The following is a 19,334-nucleotide window of genomic DNA, read 5'->3' on the forward strand; positions in this document are numbered from 1 at the left end:
ATACAAGGGCATTGGCATATTAGTTATTCACACTGTGGGAAGTCACTAGCTAAACATTCAAATAACTCACCTGTCTAGGTGGAGCAATCATGCCATTCGGAGTTCAGTGCATAGCACTGTACACATATGGTTCGTTTTGAGAATTGAGCATATATGTCGGTCCTTGTCTCGGTGAAGATGTATGGATGAGGTCAAGGCAGTTCGCTACATGAAAACGGTAAGCAATTAAACTGGGCGGCAAAAGAAAGTATAGATCGAGTTCCATGATCGATAAAACAATAACAAGAAGAGGTTTTGTTGTGAATTATGATATAATCTAGGGAGGGGTAACACATGATTGATCAAAAACAGTTTGAATGAAATTGTGCAATCACAGGTTATGTAAGCTCTGGGGCAACAATGGTGGGGTAAGAAATTTCATTTTCAAAAGTTGTCTGAAATGTCACCAAAAAATTGTCAGACACACTACAAGTTCATTGTCGACACAGTTGCCTTCAGTAGCGTTCATGACCTCCAGCGCCGTTGAACCACATGCAGTGTGGTGGCCTGAAGGCGATATTCCTGGGTTCCAGAATCCGTTATTCCATTTCGAATAAGTTCCTTTTGGAGCCTCTGAATGTCCTGAAGCGTAAAGGTAAACGCTTAGTGAGGATTTCATGGAGACCAAATCGTTTGTTCTAGAAGAGGTAGCAAACATCCAATTTAATTCGAACAACATCTGATTGCTACCCATCGTGTGGCCATGATTTCGTCTTCTTCTTGAAGATGATGAAAACAAACTCATCACCCTATATTTTGTGAGGGCACGAGTCTGGGAAAGTTACCAACTCCATTAACTTGGCAATAACATCCATATGGAATGGCAGTGCCAAGCTCCCTGATTCTGGGTGTTGGACTGTTGAATGGGTGATGAATTGTTTCCAAGATTCCCCTTTCATATGGTGCAGTGTCTACAGGTGCGTGTAACTGCATTGATGCAGAGTGAATTGTACAATAGACCGCCATGATCAGCATTGAGATAAATAGAGACCATTTATCCGCTTTGACAAATATCCTGTATAGTTCATCGACTATTGGACCAGATGAATGAAATAGTTTAAATTTTAAATACATTTACGTTGTGTATATGTTACATTGATCTGTGCAACAGCTTATACTGATTTCAACGAGTATGTGTCAATGATCACAGATAACACGTTACTACCACATCCTGTGTGACTGCATCTAAACAACACTTGTTGAGAACCAGCTGTGCTACTCTATGGCAAAATCATTATCGAAGCGAGAATATGCTCCACGGTCCAATGCCCATTTGGTAAAAAACAATGAGTTCCAGAAAATGCTGCAAAAACAAAATGTTGCTTCATGTTTGAAAATGTCCAGAAACAGATGTGTTGTGAAAAAAAGAAATCGGCTCCCCCTTTCAGACTCCGTCTCTTCTAAATATCACTAGTCCCAAAGAGTGAGTGAGTGAGTTGGGTTTAACGCCGCTTTTAAAAGTATTCCAGTTATATCACGGCGTGTCAGCTTAATGTAGTAGGAAAGCCCGAAGTGATGCAGGCCTCAGACGTTTACCACCTCGATGAAACCCACGAGCTGACAAACCTAGAAACATAATCGGGGCGAACCGGGATTCGAACCCACATTCATAGGTTTCTGGCGTGCCCGAGGGACGCAACTCTGCACAGCGGATCGCGGCGCCTTAGACGACTGGGCCACCTGTGCCCTCCAGCCCCAAAGAATGTCAAATGGTCAGTGTTTTAATGACATGAGCGATACTTAACTGCTGGAGTGATCCGTTGACATTCCACATAAAACATAGAAGTTTGCAAAGAATGCCGTTGAGGACTTGGATCCACCCAATTAGACCAATACCGTCGTCTTGACCGGCCGGAACGCTCCTTTAACACATTGTGGAAAGTTGAGATGGGGTATGCTCAACGCTTTTTATCATATAAGTTTGATTATATTTTCGCAATGTACCTGTACACCTCATTCCTTTTTTATTTTCATACTAATATGCAAAGCCTAGTTTTATACTACTCGGATGCTAGAAGTGGTGTAAGGACACATCTGAAGTTGATTAACCAATGAAGCGAAAGGAAATAATACAACTAGTTTCTGTGGTTTCCTGCAACGTTAGTACAGTGTAGAAAGGACGGGTAATTGGTAACATGCTGCGTTAAGATGTAACAAGTGTTCAATTTGTGTAACCAGTTATTTCCAGATTGTCAATTATAAAATGTTATTTAATAGACATGAAACATAACTGGATAGGTAAGTCAATTAGGTGGACGGAATCAAAGCAGCTCTGACTCAATTATACATTCTGAGCAATGGTGAAATCGTATTTTGGATGTATCTTGTAATACATTTGAATTCCGACAAGGGAACTTAAGCACTCCACATTTATGATTATTAAACTCATCCGAAAACATGCACCGTCTGATTTTATCGTTTTATGAAAACTTCGGTTACGTCAATGCATTTTTATCATACTGTTGATTACGTTGTGTACACATCTAAGTATTCCTTGGCCCTGGTTTTGTTTGTTGTTTAACGCCGCACTCACCAATATTCCAGCTATATGACAGCAGTCTGTAAATAATCAAGTCTGGACCAGACAATCTCTCTCCCGTAGTAGAATATCAATGACTGCATGCAATGTCATTTTCCTAAGCATAACAGATTTTAGCACGTTAAGGTTAAGAGACATTTCACATTTCCTTCTTTGTCAGTACCCTCGAATAACTTCATTTTTTGGGTCATCAAACTCAGATAATGTAACACCTGGAAGCAATCTTAAGTAATCTAAGACTCTTTGCTAAAAGATCAAAGGCGCTGAGAGTCCTTTATCCTGCGATAAAGTACACTCTCTTCAGTTATGTAATAATGGGTTGGCTCTGTTGAAATTGCTACCCCCACCCCCATAATCTAGCGTACCCTTGGTAACTTTGATACTCAACATTACGAATCTACATCAACCATCGATCTGTGAACTAGATTCTTTGACGGAGAAATTTGTTCGATAATTGAACATTATTCCCTTGGAAGAAATATGGCAAGAGGATGTCAACCATTTCCCATACCGCGGGTTTTTCTCAAACACCAAATCACGGTATTTGTGTCACAGCAGCCACAAAGTTGTCCGAGGCGTGCATTGGTGCCCTATGTCTGTCTCTGGCCACAGGAATGAGCAATCCATGACACGTTTCATAACCAGACGCACACCCTTTGCTCAGCGTAGGGCATAAAGCAACTTACTGCAGTCAAAACAGTTGCTCTTCCTCCGCCATGTTCGTCCCACGGTGACGCCACGTCACACACCAAGCCGACGATTCGCGTCAGTTGCAATTGCTGGTTACTGTATCATTAAGCGCAACCGACACGGTAAGCACTCCATTTCATGGCTAACATAAAAGGTGGAATCCTAAGTTGCACAGGTTATTATAGAAAACACCCCAACTCACAATAACCAGCGACACAGAACTTTGGCTATGTTACATGTGTAGCTAGGTCTGACATTGCACTTGGGGCATGTTTCGAGACATGTGATTAAACTGAACCAAATTTATATACAAACTTAAATTTAACTCTTAATTATTGCTATTGGGATATCACACTGAACGTATAATAAATATGTTTTATTATGTTTTAAAATTAGTTTGTCTCTTAACTAGTACAGGGCGGTCGGGTAGCCGGTAGCCTAGAGGTTAAAGCATTCGCTCGTCACGCCGAAGACCCGGGTTCGATTCCCGACATGGGTACAATGTGTGAAGCCCATTTCTGGTAGGGGCGGTCGGGTAGCCTAGTGGTTAAAGCGTTCGCTCGTCACGCCGATGACCCGGGTTCGATTCCCGACATGGGTATAATGTGTGAAGCCCATTTCTTGTGTCCCTCGCCGTGATATTGCTGGAATATTGCTAAAAGCGGCGTAAAACCATACTAACTCACTCACTCACTTAACTAGTACAGGGTACAGGCAATTAAGTAGAAGAGCCCGTCAATTTGCCCTATTCGAGGATGTTTTATTTCCGACGCTGCTTATTACAGATTTGACTTGCAACCCATCTCAAACACAAGGTTAGTCTTGAATTCAACATCTTAGAAAAGTAATAAAGTTTGCTCTACCCCCGTGTGTAGTGTAATAAAGTATAGTTTTGCCCTGAACCTTTATACCGTCATTAGCAATCGGACGCGAGCGTCGTCGTGATTTCAATTATAACAAGAAAGCGTCCTCGTGCTTTATCTATAATAGTTCAGGGCAAATATATATTTTATTACACAACACATTGGGTAGAGCAAACTTTATTACTTTTGTACATGGCTGATCACGTCAAGTCTGTAACACATTATATCGCTGTACTTGGCAGGACGCCATTGCGACCGTCACTTTTGATACAGACAGACAGTCCTGTCGCCTATTGGATAAAGGGTTCTGATGTTACGCCTACAGTTTGTTCTGATTTCCCTACGGGTAAACTAATGTTAATGTTCCCGTACAACATATTACTGAAGGTGTTAAAACCATACTCTGACTCAATGTGAAGTATTCTTGACATTCTAAAGAGATAATTTGTGGGCAGCGACTACGCTTGTCGTAAAAGGTGGTCAGGCTCGCTGACTTGGTTGATGCATGTCATCGTATCTCAATAGCGTGGTTCCATGCTCATGATGTCAGTCACCGGATTGTTTGGCCCAGACTCGATCAGCTGGAATATTGCTGACTGCGGCGTTAAACAACAAACAAACAAAAACAAAATTATTTGTGGACAGTGATTGAGTAACATGAGTTCCAGCAGGGGTTCCTACTTAACATTACTGCAATGCTATCTTTTCAAAGATGGATAATTCGGATTTGGATCGATGAGCGTAATCATAACAGTGCAGGACGATAGTGACCAAGAGCGCATGTTCGCTCTTGGATGGTAGCTCAAACGGACGACACAGGAAGACAGAACTCAGGGATGCTACCTAAGAAGACAGCAGCCATGTTTCTTGTTGATGGGTAATAATGGTCGAAAAAGGTACATATTGAAAGTAATCACGAGACGCACGCCGATCGAGTAGTTAATGTTCCGATGCGGAGACCCGCTCTGGCACTTACAAACAGACAGCGATTCTTCATCGTCGACGATGTCGTTGGTGAGGCGGTGTCCGTAGCCAACTTCACGACTGGCCGTACAATCCGTCCGCTCCTGTCAATGATCTGTGCCCGTCTCTCTGAATGATCATGCCAGTCAGTTTTTGTAGGTAGACGAATTACACCATGTGGTGCAAGACCCACGTTCATACGTAACATTCGGCGACGTAAGGAGGAGTGGAATATATTTACTTACTGAATTCAAACGTTTTACAAAATGTTTGACTCAAAGTTTTTAAAATTGTTTAAGAGACGACAGTTGTCATGATTATTTAATTACATAATTACAACCTATATTTTCCCACTTTCGCTGTCTACCCTTTCTTTTTCTTTGGTGTTGTTGAATCGAGGAGTTTGTTTCCTGTGACTCTTCTAAATTCTTATTTAAATTCCCACCTCTCACATTTTATATGTATATATATTGTTTTTATTTGTATAAAGTGTCTCATAAGTACATAGTATGGAATCATAAAAGGGACATCGCTGCAATATCACTTTGTCGCTCTTTGGTAAACTATAAAAATATTATTCAAGGGCGCTTTGGTTAATTTTGACAATTTTGTTTCGACAACGCGACAATGTCCCTCCTAGGATTCCATACAATGTACTAATGTCTGGTTTGACGCACTTCATACACTTTTTATATCTTATGTGAATCAATGTTTTATTATACATGATGAGAGTGTGACACTTAAATAAACATTTTACTACCTCCACTACATTGGCATTGATAGATAGGGCGGCGGATTAAGGGTCCTGCGCTGAGGGGGCTCATGATTAAAGCGGTTACGCCGAATGTTTGCTGTGTACATTAAACTGACTGGGAGATAGAATTTCGGTGCACTATGGAGAATTATTGAAACAGTTAAGTATTTTTGATAAATGAAGTTTTGAAGACCACTTGAAGTAGTTTGCACCAAAACAATATTATTAACTGAAAAGAAAAAGATCGTGAAGTAGAATATCTATTTATATATGTGTTTCCTATGCGCCTCAGGTGCAGAGGACCCGTGAAGATCCGGGGTAGAATAGGTCTTCAGCAACCCATGCGTGCCGTAAAATGCGACTATGCTTGTCGTAAGAGGCGACTAACGGGATCGGGTGGTCAGGCTCGCTGACAAGTCATCGTATCCCAATTGCGTAGATCGATGCTCATAATGTCAATCACTGGATTGTCTGGTCCAGACTCGATAATTAACAGACTGCCATCATACAGCTGGAATATTGCTGAGTGCGGCGTTAAACAACAAACAAACAATCAAACAAACGAACTACAAATCAGGTGCAGAGTTACATACGCGCAAAAATCATCGTCAGTTTGAATCCCAAATTCGCCGTGGCCATGATACTTGGCTGGTCAGAACCATTCTGCATGTGGTTTAACCAAAGTGGTACACGTCTAGTTAAAAAACCCTTCATTCCTTCCACATTGACCTTAGTCGCCGTGACATACCTAAAATGCGGTTTAAAGGGACGTTAAACCTCTTCCCCGTCATTCCGCTCATGTTCAGTGATCGATTCATATTATTTACGCCCAATGGAACCTGTTTCGTTGGAAAATCGAGACTGGTGATTCTCTGGCATTGACGTTGTACATTTAGTACTGTGTTAAACATACCTTAACACATCTTATTTGCAATAAAACCTGTTGTAATAGGTTAACATTTATTAATATACCACTATGAAGTCAACAGCTTTCATGTTGCTACGAGACAAACCCGACAAGGCAAATGTGCCAATATCCAGTCAAAACGCAGCAATTGTATTTTCCTAATATACCCAAGCGCTCATGTGTGATAACAGTACATGAATGAGCCCAGCCCTCCCATTGGTGGACTCACCATATGACGCAATGTGTAAGTGTTTTGGCAATTGATCGTTTTTTTGGAAAGGACCCAACAGCAAAATCGACCTACTATAACCATTATTGACATGTTTGATGAATCGGGCGTCAGTAAATGGTGTACATGGATAATCCTACCATCTGGCAATTTGTCACGTATTTATTGGTGTCTAAATCCCCATCTATTAGTAATACCCGAGTCATCTGTATTAGGATAGCGATTGTAAACTGGCTCACAATAAAAGTAATGACAGCCGGTGATAGCAATGATCCTAATCGATGCTACAAACGATTTGAAAGCTGAGAATTAATCATCAGAGAGCCATTGTCAGATCAATCGGTTTCAGTATAACTATACCAATTTCTGCTGGGGGCATATTGACATATCGACTGATTGCAGTATCGATCTGGCCATTGTACTCGTTTGTCCTTGGTTATCTCACTCCGCCTCTTCTGTAGCAACAACTGGAGGACAATCATCACTTGTTCATGAGTGGATTAACTGTAAATATGCGCTCCATAAATCACAGCATCTCGCTCACAGCTGTAATTTTTTGAAGGTTGGAACGTCACCACTGACGTTATCTCAGATTATAATGGTGTAACTATATGGGGAATGTCAGTGTGTCTCTGTGATTAGTGTAGTCTTGACATGTGGATGGTGTCCTGCTGTACCTATATGGGGAATGTCAATATGTCTCTGTGATTAGTGTAGTCTTGACATGTGAAGGGTGTCCTCCTGGTAACTATATGGGGAATGCATGTCAATGTGTCTCTGTGATTAGTGTAGTCTTGACATGTGAAGGGTGTCCTGCGGTAGCTATATGGGGAATGTCAATGTCCCTGTGTTGAGTGTAGTCTTGACACGTGAAGGGTGTCCTGCTGTGACTATATGGGGAATGTCAATGTCCCTGTGTTAAGTGTAGTCTTGACATGTGAAGGGTGTCCTGCTGTGACTATATGGGGAATGTCAATGTCCCTGTGTTGAGTGTAGTCTTGACACGTGAAGGGTGTCCTGCGGTAGCTATATGGGGAATGTCAATGTCCCTGTGTTGAGTGTAGTCTTGACACGTGAAGGGTGTCCTGCTGTGACTATATGGGGAATGTCAATGTCCCTGTGTTAAGTGTAGTCTTGACATGTGAAGGGTGTCCTGCTGTGACTATATGGGGAATGTCAATGTCCCTGTGTTGAGTGTAGTCTTGACACGTGAAGGGTGTCCTGCGGTAGCTATATGGGGAATGTCAATGTCCCTGTGTTGAGTGTAGTCTTGACCCGTTAAGGGTGTCCTGCTGTGACTATATGGGAAATGTCAATGTCCCTGTGTTAAGTGTAGTCTTGACATGTGAAGGGTGTCCTGCTGTGACTATATGGGGAATGTCAATGTCCATGTGTTGAGTGTAGTCTTGACACGTGAAGGGTGTCCTGCTGTGACTATATGGGAAATGTCAATGTCCCTGTGTTAAGTGTAGTCTTGACATGTGAAGGGTGTCGTGATGTAACTATATGGGGAATGTCAATGTCCCTGTGTTGAGTGTAGTCTTGACACGTGAAGGGTGTCCTGCTATGACTATATGGGAAATGTCAATGTGTCCCTGTGTTGAGTGTAGTCTTGACACGTGAAGGGTGTCCTGCTGTGACTATATGGGAAATGTCAATGTCTCTGTGTTAAGTATAGTTTTGACACGTGAAGGGTGTCCTGCTATGACTATATGGGAAATGTCAATGTCCATGTGTTGAGTGTAGTCTTGACATGTGAAGGGTGTCCTGCTGTGACTATATGGGGAATGTCAATGTCCCTGTGTTAAGTGTAGTCTTGACACGTGAAGGGTGTCCTGCTGTAACTGTATGGGGAATGTCAATGTCCCTGTGTTGAGTGTAGTCTTGACACGTGAAGGGTGTCCTGCTGTAACTATATGGGGAATGTCAATGTGTCCCCGTGTTTAGTGTAATCTTGAAATGTGGAGGGTGTCCTGTGTAACTATATAGGGAATGTCAATGTATCTATGTTTATTTTAGTTTTGACATGTAGAGAGTGTCATGAAGTAACTATGTTAACAATGGTCAGTGTGTCCTGTAAGTATAGTCTAAACATCTTGAGGGCGCCAAGCTCTAACTATATTAACAATGGTCAGTGTGTCCTGTACGTATAGTCTTAACATCAAGAGAGCGCCAAGCTCTAACTATATTAACAATGGTCAGTGTGTCCTGTAAGTATAGTCTAAACATCTTGAGGGCGCCAAGCTCTAACTATATTAACAATGGTCAGTGTGTCCTGTAAGTATAGTCTTAACATCAAGAGGGCGCCAAGCTCTAACTATATTAACAATGGTCAGTGTGTCCTGTAAGTATAGTCTTAACATCAAGAGGGCGCCAAGCTCTAACTATATTAACAATGGTCAGTGTGTCCTGTAAGTATAGTCTTAACATCAAGAGGGCGCCAAGCTCTAACTATATTAACAATGGTCAGTGTGTCCTGTAAGTATAGTCTTAACATCAAGAGGGCGCCAAGCTCTAACTATATTAACAATGGTCAGTGTGTCCTGTAAGTATAGTCTTAACATCAAGAGGGCGCCAAGCTCTAACTTTATTAACAATGGTCAGTGTGTCCTGTAATTGTAGTCTTAACATCAAGAGGGCGCCAAGCTCTAACTATATTAACAATGGTCAGTGTGTCCTGTACGTATAGTCTTAACATCAAGAGGGCGCCAAGCTCTAACTATATTAACAATGGTCAGTGTGTCCTGTAAGTATAGTCTTAACATCAAGAGGGCGCCAAGCTCTAACTTTATTAACAATGGTCAGTGTGTCCTGTAATTGTAGTCTTAACATCAAGAGGGCGCCAAGCTCTAACTATATTAACAATGGTCAGTGTGTCCTGTAAGTATAGTCTTAACATCAAGAGGGCGCCAAGCTCTAACTATATTAACAATGGTCAGTGTGTCCTGTAAGTATAGTCTTAACATCAAGAGGGCGCCAAGCTCTAACTTTATTAACAATGGTCAGTGTGTCATGTAAGTGTAGAATTATGAAACTGTATCAGCCTACTTAAAACATTTAAATGCTTACACGTTTTGCGTAATTTGCCTTGTGGGAATCTGGTCTCCATGTCTTTCAAAACGAACTCCAGTACTTCAAAACTGCTTGACGACAGTGGTTGTGGTGGTGATGAGAAAGCTTTTCGTACAAGGCCCTGGATAGCCAGTCTCTTCTACACTCACTGGAGCATATATTTTATAAAGAAATCCAAATCACACACCCTTGTCTGCTTTAAGTTCTTTCAAGTAGTACGTACTTAAACTTTGTTGTGTGGACTTTATTTTTAGCAGTTAGCAGTCCGCGCTCGTGGCTTTCACCCAAGTGGTAAAATGTCTTTCCGACCCTGAAAACAGCCGACCTGACGGTGAAGAGATCCTTCAAGAATGATGACCATGTTTTCAAAGACTATGGGAGAGAGATGGTGGTTAGTTTATTAACCGGGAATGCTATTACCGGACAGCACATTCCATGGACACATTAACTCGAATCTCGTACAGCGTTTGACGTTCCTGCTACAGATCTGGGTCAGCTGATTACTGGTTCCTTATCTCACAGTCCTGTGTCTCCAGGGAATGCTCCCTAACGAACTGACACATAGACCCCCTCTCACACTGAAGAGAATGACAGGGTGCTGTCCGAACACGGCCGTAAATCCGGTCCTCTAGATACCCAATAGGAAAATCAATGATCTGTCACAAGAGGATTACGGTAGACATAATAGTTGGGACAGGTCGTATTTCACATTGTTTGTATTCTAGTCTTTAATCAGAGCTACTTGCAAACGCTTTTCTCCAGATTGTTCGTTGTTCAGTTAATATCGTGTGTGTATTTTCAGGGTTATTGTTGTGTTAATAGTGAGTGAGTGAGTTTTTGGCTTTACGCCGCTTTTAGCAATATTCCAGCAATATCACGGCAGGGGACACCAGAAATGGGCTTCACACACTGTACCCATGTCGGGAATCGAACCCGGGTCTTCGGCGTGACGAGCGAACGCTTTAACCACTAGGCTACCCGACTTGTGTTAATAACATTACTGAAGAGTTCCTTAAGGTTACATGTGATTCCAGTAAACAGTACAATAATTATGATTATCATTGTACTGATAAATGATCATGCTCTACTTTGTTTATACATCAAAAACAAGTACAATATTTAAATGACACATATGTTTATTTGTACAATATACAACATCGTTAAAAATATAACACCAAGAGCACAATACTGAAGATACAACTACAATAGTGACATCGCCTTATATTGTCAGATATCAATCGCCTGCAATAGGATATACCCTCCATATAACGCCTCTGAACATGTACCAAAACCCCACCACAAACCCTCTCTGTTTACATTAGGAATTTCAGAATGCAATCGCGTACACCTGGTGTCATCACTGATTTTCAGTGATTCTTTTATTGTCATTACTAATTTGCCTTTACGTCGTATGGAACCTTTTTCTGCAGATAATCGAGACTGATTACTCTGTAGCGTTTTATGTCAACTGAAATACGTAATCATACTGATGGAACAAAGTAACGGAACAATTGGAAAGGAAAACAATTGTTTGGATTGATATCCTATACGATCCACGACGACAGAACCCGGAAAATGTTTAACAAGCGTTCATATTATTATTTTCTATTTTTAAAAACAGCATTCAACGCTATTTATTCACTGATTTTTGCAACAGCATATTCGAGTGTATTTAGTTATTATCAGTTGACTCATAACTCCCTTTACGTAGCTGCTTATCAGATGTCAGTGTTAATACGCATCTTAAAACACGCTGTGTTCTTCTCAAGCATACTTTCGTGTCGAACGCTGGGAGGACTCAATATTAAAGCCTTAAAAAAGACATGATTTCTACTGTAGATTTAGGATTGATTATTTGATATAGCATCTTCAACATTTGCTCCATGTAATTATTAATAGTATTATTTGTCATGAATGCCGCGCTATGACTGGAATACTGTTGAAAGCGGCGTTAAATCCAACTCACTCACTATTTATCATGAATATGTGACCCCTCTGAATATAAGAACAGTCAAACAAACACTATGTGTGTTATCTGTGTGGAACTCACAGTATAACCTTTGCACAGCATCAAAGAGACGATATAATATATGTTGACGTGTATTTCAGTCGTGTATTTTCATCGTCCTGGACAACAGGATTGCCGTCGACACAGTGGACTTTGGTGTTGCCTTATCTAGACCGACAAATCACACCATTATTCAAACTTTGCTAGACGTTTACGAATTCTTCCTGACCCAATAGATTAGCTATATCTCCAGCATGTCATTCAGCCGGGTACGTCATGGCTGTTTACCAATGATTACGTGTAGATATCAGAGTTGTAGAGGACACAGAGGCAAGCGATCATGTGCAAATCATGTTCCTGCATGTTAACTGTTCGCCAATGAACGTCATCAAAGGAACAAGTCGCCACTATCAGTATCTGGTAATTAGTCTGACCATATCAAAGTCCATTAATAAACCTATTTGAAAAGATGAGAGACACGTAATCGATAAGGACTCGAATTCAATAGCTTGCAAATGTTTGCACTTCAATGGTAGTTTCCTTAGGTTTGGGTGTGAGTACCTTGCTTTTCAACCTTCTCTGTTGGATGTAATTACTTTTGGTAAAAAGTGAAATAATATATTACAGAAAGTATGTAAAAGTTGTCACAGGATCAGAGGAAACGGTTTTCATACCTTATTATGAACTACGCTACTGTACACATACAATGAACATCCGTTAACACACATATTAAAGAACTGTTATTTTGTTATCACAGACTTGCGGTATATATTACATATATGTTGATCCATTATCAATGGAATGATTGATCAATACATATAAATGCCATTTCCATGTTAACATCTTCAAATACCATTGACAACATCATCACATCCAACCCGTTAAGACCTTATTTGTAAAGCAAGCCCCCTTGAGATAACTCTTTCAATTGAAATTAACTGGCCGGTATTTGATTGGTCAGTAAAATAATATTCGTCTTTAAATCCAACATATGACCAAAGCTTCAATAGTGATAAACCATACATAATGAATAACTCATGGTTTAACTGGTTTCACTGTTGGAAGGCGTAGACGCATATTGGCCAACACACACACATCGGTAGTCAATACAGACCAGCTGAACACATAAATGTGTGTAAAACTAAAAAAAATCATTGACATGTTGTCAAACACAAAACCATAAAAAAGCCACTTGTGATTTTCTGTAAACTTCCAGAGTTTACCATTAGTCCTTTGATATCAGTGAGTGAGTGAGTGAGTTGGGTGTAACGCCGCTTTTAACAGTATTCCAGTTACATCACGGCGTGTCAGCTTAATGTAGGTGGAAAGCCCGAAGTGATGCAGGTCTCAGACGTTTACCACTTCGGTGAAACCCACGAGCACGGGTATGGTGCTGACAAACATAGAAACATAATCGGGACGAACCGGGATTCGAACCCACAATCGTAGGTTTCTGGCGTTCCCAAGGGACACAACTCTGCACAACGGCGCCTTAGACAATTGGGCCACCCTTTGATATTAAATTACAGCAGTGTGAAATGGTCTAAAGATAAATCTCTATATTCATTGTGTGTCAAGTATGCACAGGTATCTAATGAACTGAAATGGGGTATACTAATGAAATCAATAATTATAATAATAATCAACTACGAGCTTGTGCGTGTCTATATGACTTTAAAACCATTTCGTCTGCCGGTGAAGGGGTTTGTATCAGCAGCTTAGATGTAACTGTTCCATTCCCGTACAAGCTCTCGCTGAGACGCCTGCGCTCAGAGGGAGACCTTTGTAAGGTCGCGGACGGCCTTGAGACTGAGTAGTTTGTTTTTGTATTGGGAGGTTCGCACAGACACTGTAAACAAAACATACAGCAGTTCGGTTCCTCTTCGTTTAAAGGAGTTTTTACATTTTGTATATTTTTTTGTTCAATCCTTAGAATGCATTTTATGGCATTTACAATCTTCCATACAAGCTCTCTTCTAAATAAAATATACACCCAGGGATCCAGTATAGGATTAAACGAAGCGAAACGAATCAGCAGAAGACCCATTTTGTTCGTCTTCATTAACGTAACTAGGTCTGTCTGGCATAGTAGCACATAAATCTGAAAATAGAAATAAAACATTTTACAGCATAAATACATGTATACATTACAAATATCAACATCATCATTTACAAATTTTTCCAATGAGCATTCAGCAGGCTTGTCACAACACCCGGTTATAATGAAAATGATGTAGGTTTGGCAGATCAACGCTACTGCTATCCTTTATTGGTTTGAATGGTAAAACCTTGTCAAACCTGCTAATTGATTAAATTACTAATGCATGTTACACATAAGGGTGTTATATATAAATATCCTTGTCTATAAATATTACCGGTTATTTGTGATACTGAGTTTAACTAAATACATTATATATTCAAGCAGTAGCACGGGACATGCCTCTTTGAAGGCTGCTGCATTAATGTGTTTGTGACGGGTCCCACCGGTGGGACAGGATACGCTCACCTTTTCGCGAACACCTTGTATCATTACTATTTGATATTGATTCATAATCACATGCTCATGATTTTGTCGGAATCGTACAATCGACTCTGCGTTGGGCAGTGATTTCTTATGAATATGGTAAGGGTTCTGTCTCTTTATCTTTAAAAAATGTGTTTCATTATGTCTTTATTATTTTAAATCTATTTTAATGCAATATTAGGGTCCCTTGGGGACTAGGGGTAGAGTTGATCCTCAGCACTTTGCTGGTTGTAGTGTGACGTGACTACAATGGATCGGGTGGTCAGGCTTGATGACATGGGTGAACAGGCGTCAGCGTAAACCGACGGCGTAGGACATTTCTCATAATATCACCCACTGGTTTGTCTGTTCCAGACTCGTTTATTTACACGCAGTCGTAATGTAGCTGACTGGTATTAAAAGAACAAAGCTTTATGAAAAGATACCATGTTTGTCAGGAAAACCCGTTTTCGGGAACGTTTACATATATCAATCGTCTAACGCGCCGCGATTCGCTGTGCAGAGTTGCGTCCCTTGGCACTCCAGAAACCTATGATTGTGGGTTCGAATCCCGGTTCGCCCCGATTATGTTTCTAGGTTTGTCAGCACCATACCCGTGCTCGTGGGTTTCACCGAAGTGGTAAACGTCTGAGACCAGCATCACTTCGGGCTTTCCTCCCACATTAATCTGACACGCCGTGATGTAACTGGAATACTGTTAAAAGCTGCGTTAAACCCAACTCACTCACTCATTCACAAACCAAGAAACAGTCAGGGCGAATACACGTACTCCATTTCTCCTCTAAGTATTTCTAAGATTTTCGACACCATGGACTCACATACATGTAGCAAATATTCGAAAATCACTGGGAATCTCAGTCTGGATTAACGAGTTTTCACTGTATGCAAAACAATTTTAAAAATCGATCAGTACAGAAGAGCCAATACTTTTGTGTAGTAGTGTACGTCACGCCAGTGCGTCGGTGCATTTCTTCACACGGAAATAATTCATGAAGTCAATCTCCACGGTATTAAATAACACATTGAAAAAACCTTTGTTGTGAATGTTGAACAGTGACTCGCAGTTTAAGAACTGTTATTCAGCCCACCCGGATATAATCCTGTTCTCCTTGTACGTCAGTTACCAAGGAATGATGATGCGACGTGTAGGCTATGTAAACACCTTACATGTAAGTAGGCTAACTTGTGGGGTCATAGTGTCGACACGATACTATTGACAGTCCTCTCACATCCTGGTTTGCACGAACAGCTTGAGCACTTCAAGGTTGAAAGTCCTCCCTTGCGAGGCGAGGTGTATGAACATTGCTGTATCGTGACATGGATGAGACCAATTCAGTTCTTCGAGTGTGTGTGTTTGTTGTTTGACGCAGCACTTAGCAAATATTCAAGCAGCTATATAAAAGCGGCCTGTAAATAATCGAGTCTGGACACACAAACAAGTGTTTTATACTGAGAGAAACAAGTCACGCCCAAATTTATTTTGCAAGGTATAGTGCTTTAAGTTTTATACAAGTAGATAAATGGTTTAATAAAATTAATTCTTATGTTTATATTGGAACCGTGAATCATTTCAAACCAAGTCATACAAATTATTCAACAACTAAGGTGAGGTACTAGTCCGGACTATTGCCGATTTATAGTGCTAGCTCACTGAGATACCATGCCGCAGTTTAACATGAATACCCCACTCAGACACAGTATACTGACTCCGAGCCGACCAGTCCTTGTTTAGCCCCTTTATGCCGAGCGCCAGACAGGGTAACAACAAGTGCCATGTTTTAACGTCTTTTGGTATGACGCGGCCGGGGATCGAACCCCGGACCTTCCGCTCTCCGGGCGGACGCTCTGCCACTAGACCACGGAGGCGGTCTCAACAACTAAGATAAATTATTTTAAAATTGTTAAACCACTAATTGATGTTGATAAAGAAGTGATCGTGTGACAGGATCGACCTAGGTGCATTGAATTCGTATTGTCACCCCTTTTACCGAGAGGGGCGGTCGGGTAACCTAGTGGTTAAAGCGTTCGCTCGTCACGCCGAAGACCCGGGTTCGATTCCCGACATGGGTACAATGTGTGAAGCCCATTTCTGGTGTCCCCCGCCGTGATATTGGCGGAATATTGCTTAAAGCAGCGTAAAACCATACTCACTCACATACACTTTTACCGAGAACCCTTTCGTCTATCTGTATGCTCCTTTCTGCTCAACAGACGCAAGACACTAATCAGCGCGACATTTGTTCGGATTGACACATGTTTTGTGCAAACATCGGGTGTCATTACAGATTTTCAGTGATCTATTCATATTTTTGCACCGCTATTTTGTACTTCCCTGTGGAATCTATTTCGGTGGATAATCGAGACTAGTTATTCTCTGGCATTGACGTTATTTTCTAATTCATTTTTGTGATACATTTTCGCTGTGTGTTCGCTTCATTGTACTTTGTAACAGCTTGTACCGATTTTAACGACTATGTGTCAATGATCATTGATAACAAGTTAATACAACGTCCTGTCTGACTTCGTCCAAACAACGCTGTATACCACAAACACTATTTTGCCATTTATGCCCATTGGAATCTGTTTCCGTAGATAATCGAGACTGGTTATTCACTGGTGTTGACTTTATATATCTAAATTTACAAAGAGAATGCATTCTGTCACTACAGCCAACTCTACCTGAACACAATAACCTCATGTCAGTGTTCTTGAAAACCTGAAATGTTCAAATCTATTTATCGTATGTTTCGCGAGTCCACTAAACTTCAACTCAGTTTCCCCATGTCCGTGCTTCTATAACCTGGAATGTTTATTTAAAGTTGCCAGTAATTGCAAACATTTATTTCAAGTACAAGGTACACAGGGTTATTATCTATCGTGAAGACGTCCGATTTTTTATCACAAATCACTTAATTTCGTTAATCCGATATACTCGTTAATCCGACACAATCATGTGCAACCAACGATGTCGGATTAACGAGACTTGACTGTATACTGTAGCTCCTGTTACACCGGTACGAATGAATAAATATATACCGTGTGTTTTGGTACTGACACAGATTTGCCGTCAACAAGGGCAATATGTTTAACTATCATGTGTTTCATAATTGTTTTGCATATCTATTTTTTCATCCAAACTAAAGCAAACCAACTTTTTTTCTCAGTTTTTCTCTCCTGACACATAATATTTTCCAAAAAGTGCTGGTCAGGTCATAATGTTGTCAATTCAGTGAAGAGAGGTTACTCGAAGTCCATCAAGTCTCTTTTAATTTACCTGTTGCGTTTGGCGTGAAATCAGATTGTTATCGCTGAATGTTTTAACAGGAAGTGAAACAATAATTGTGATTTCAATTTTTTAAATTACATAAGGGCATGATAATACCAAACGTCATTTCCCCTAGGCGCCTGAAAAACTACACATGTGCACGATTTTGATTTGTAATTTGTAATTTGTAATATTACAGCCATGCAGATGAATATTATTCAAATCGTTTTTTCTTCACTGGCACCAGAAGGGATCGCAAAACACGTGGGATTATTTTACTGAGTGTGCTAAAATAGCTAGAGTTTCAATTTTGTTCAAATATGTACCATAACCCATCACTAACTATATACACGCGACGTTAACCCCAATTTCAATTCACCTAACAAATTATATTTATCATTTGTTCATGTCCCCTTTCACCTCACCTCACCTCACCTCACCCACCTAATTATATACAAATGAGGATACATCCCAGTTGACCACCTCACCTCACCAACTAATTATATGAACGAGATGTTAAACCCCATTTCAACTCACCTCACCCACGAAATAATATACACATGCCATTACGCTCCATTTCAACTCACCTCACCCACCTAATTATAGACACGTGACTTTAAACCCCATTTCACCTCATCTCACCAAACTTATTATATACACGTGACTTTAAACCCCATTTCAACTCATCTCACCAAACTAATTATATACACGTGACTTTAAACCCCATTCACCCCACCCCACCCACCTAATTATATACACGTGACTTTAAACCCCATTTCAACTCACTTTATCCACATAATTATATACACATGACGTTACACCCCATTTCACCTCACATCACCTCACCCACCTAATTATATACACGCGGCGCTAAACCCCATTTCACCTCACCTCACCCTCATATATACACTTTCTTTAAAGAAGTTCTTAATCATAAGTTTGCCTGTTTAGACAGATCGCTTTTATTTTTTCCTCCCTTTGTTTCAAGTTATCATGACGATATAGATCTGTACGTGACACAGTGTTGTTACCTTTGTAGTACATGATCGAGGCGTGTCGTAAATTGTCGTAGCTTTCGCATGGGAAATGGAATTATACACATACCATTTGAAGTGCTCGTGAAATATACATGATTTCTCTTCCAGGACGTACGCTATTGTGGTTGATTACGGTAATGGCAATTAACGTAGTACCTGCATGCATGTAATCCACAGATCAGTATATATATATCAATATTTCCTGCCCACGGACATATCAGATAACCATAACACGTATACATAATACCGTGATTACTGTTACAAAGTGTCAGCTGCACGAGCGCATGCGCAGTAATCGCCGTGAAAGTGGGGTTTCCTGACTAACGAGGCTGTAGCTGGAAGGAGTGAGTGAGTGTAGGTTTACACCGTTTTTAGAAATATTCCAGTAATATCACGGCGGGGGACACCAGAAACGGGCTTCACACATTGTATCTATGTGGGGAA

At 40.7% G+C, this 19,334-nt stretch overlaps 1 protein-coding gene across 8 annotated transcripts in view; it reads right to left on the bottom strand.

The window, feature by feature from the left end:
- Positions 1–13,440: 13,440 nt before the first annotated feature.
- LOC124116750 (prostaglandin E2 receptor EP4 subtype-like) overlaps positions 13,441–19,334 on the bottom strand; it is a 64,465-nt gene continuing 58,571 nt past the window's right edge. For all 8 annotated transcript variants that reach the window (XM_048399506.1, XM_046478233.2, XM_046478235.2 and 5 more), the window contains one exon: positions 13,441–14,165. In XM_048399506.1, the coding sequence (XP_048255463.1) occupies positions 13,707–14,165 (459 nt within the window). In that variant the 3' untranslated portion in view covers positions 13,441–13,706. The remainder of the gene's footprint in view (positions 14,166–19,334) is intronic.

This window comes from Haliotis rufescens, unplaced genomic scaffold (assembly GCF_023055435.1).
Source record: "Haliotis rufescens isolate VD_foot unplaced genomic scaffold, xgHalRufe1.0.p SCAF_2, whole genome shotgun sequence".
NCBI lineage: Eukaryota > Metazoa > Mollusca > Gastropoda > Lepetellida > Haliotidae > Haliotis > Haliotis rufescens.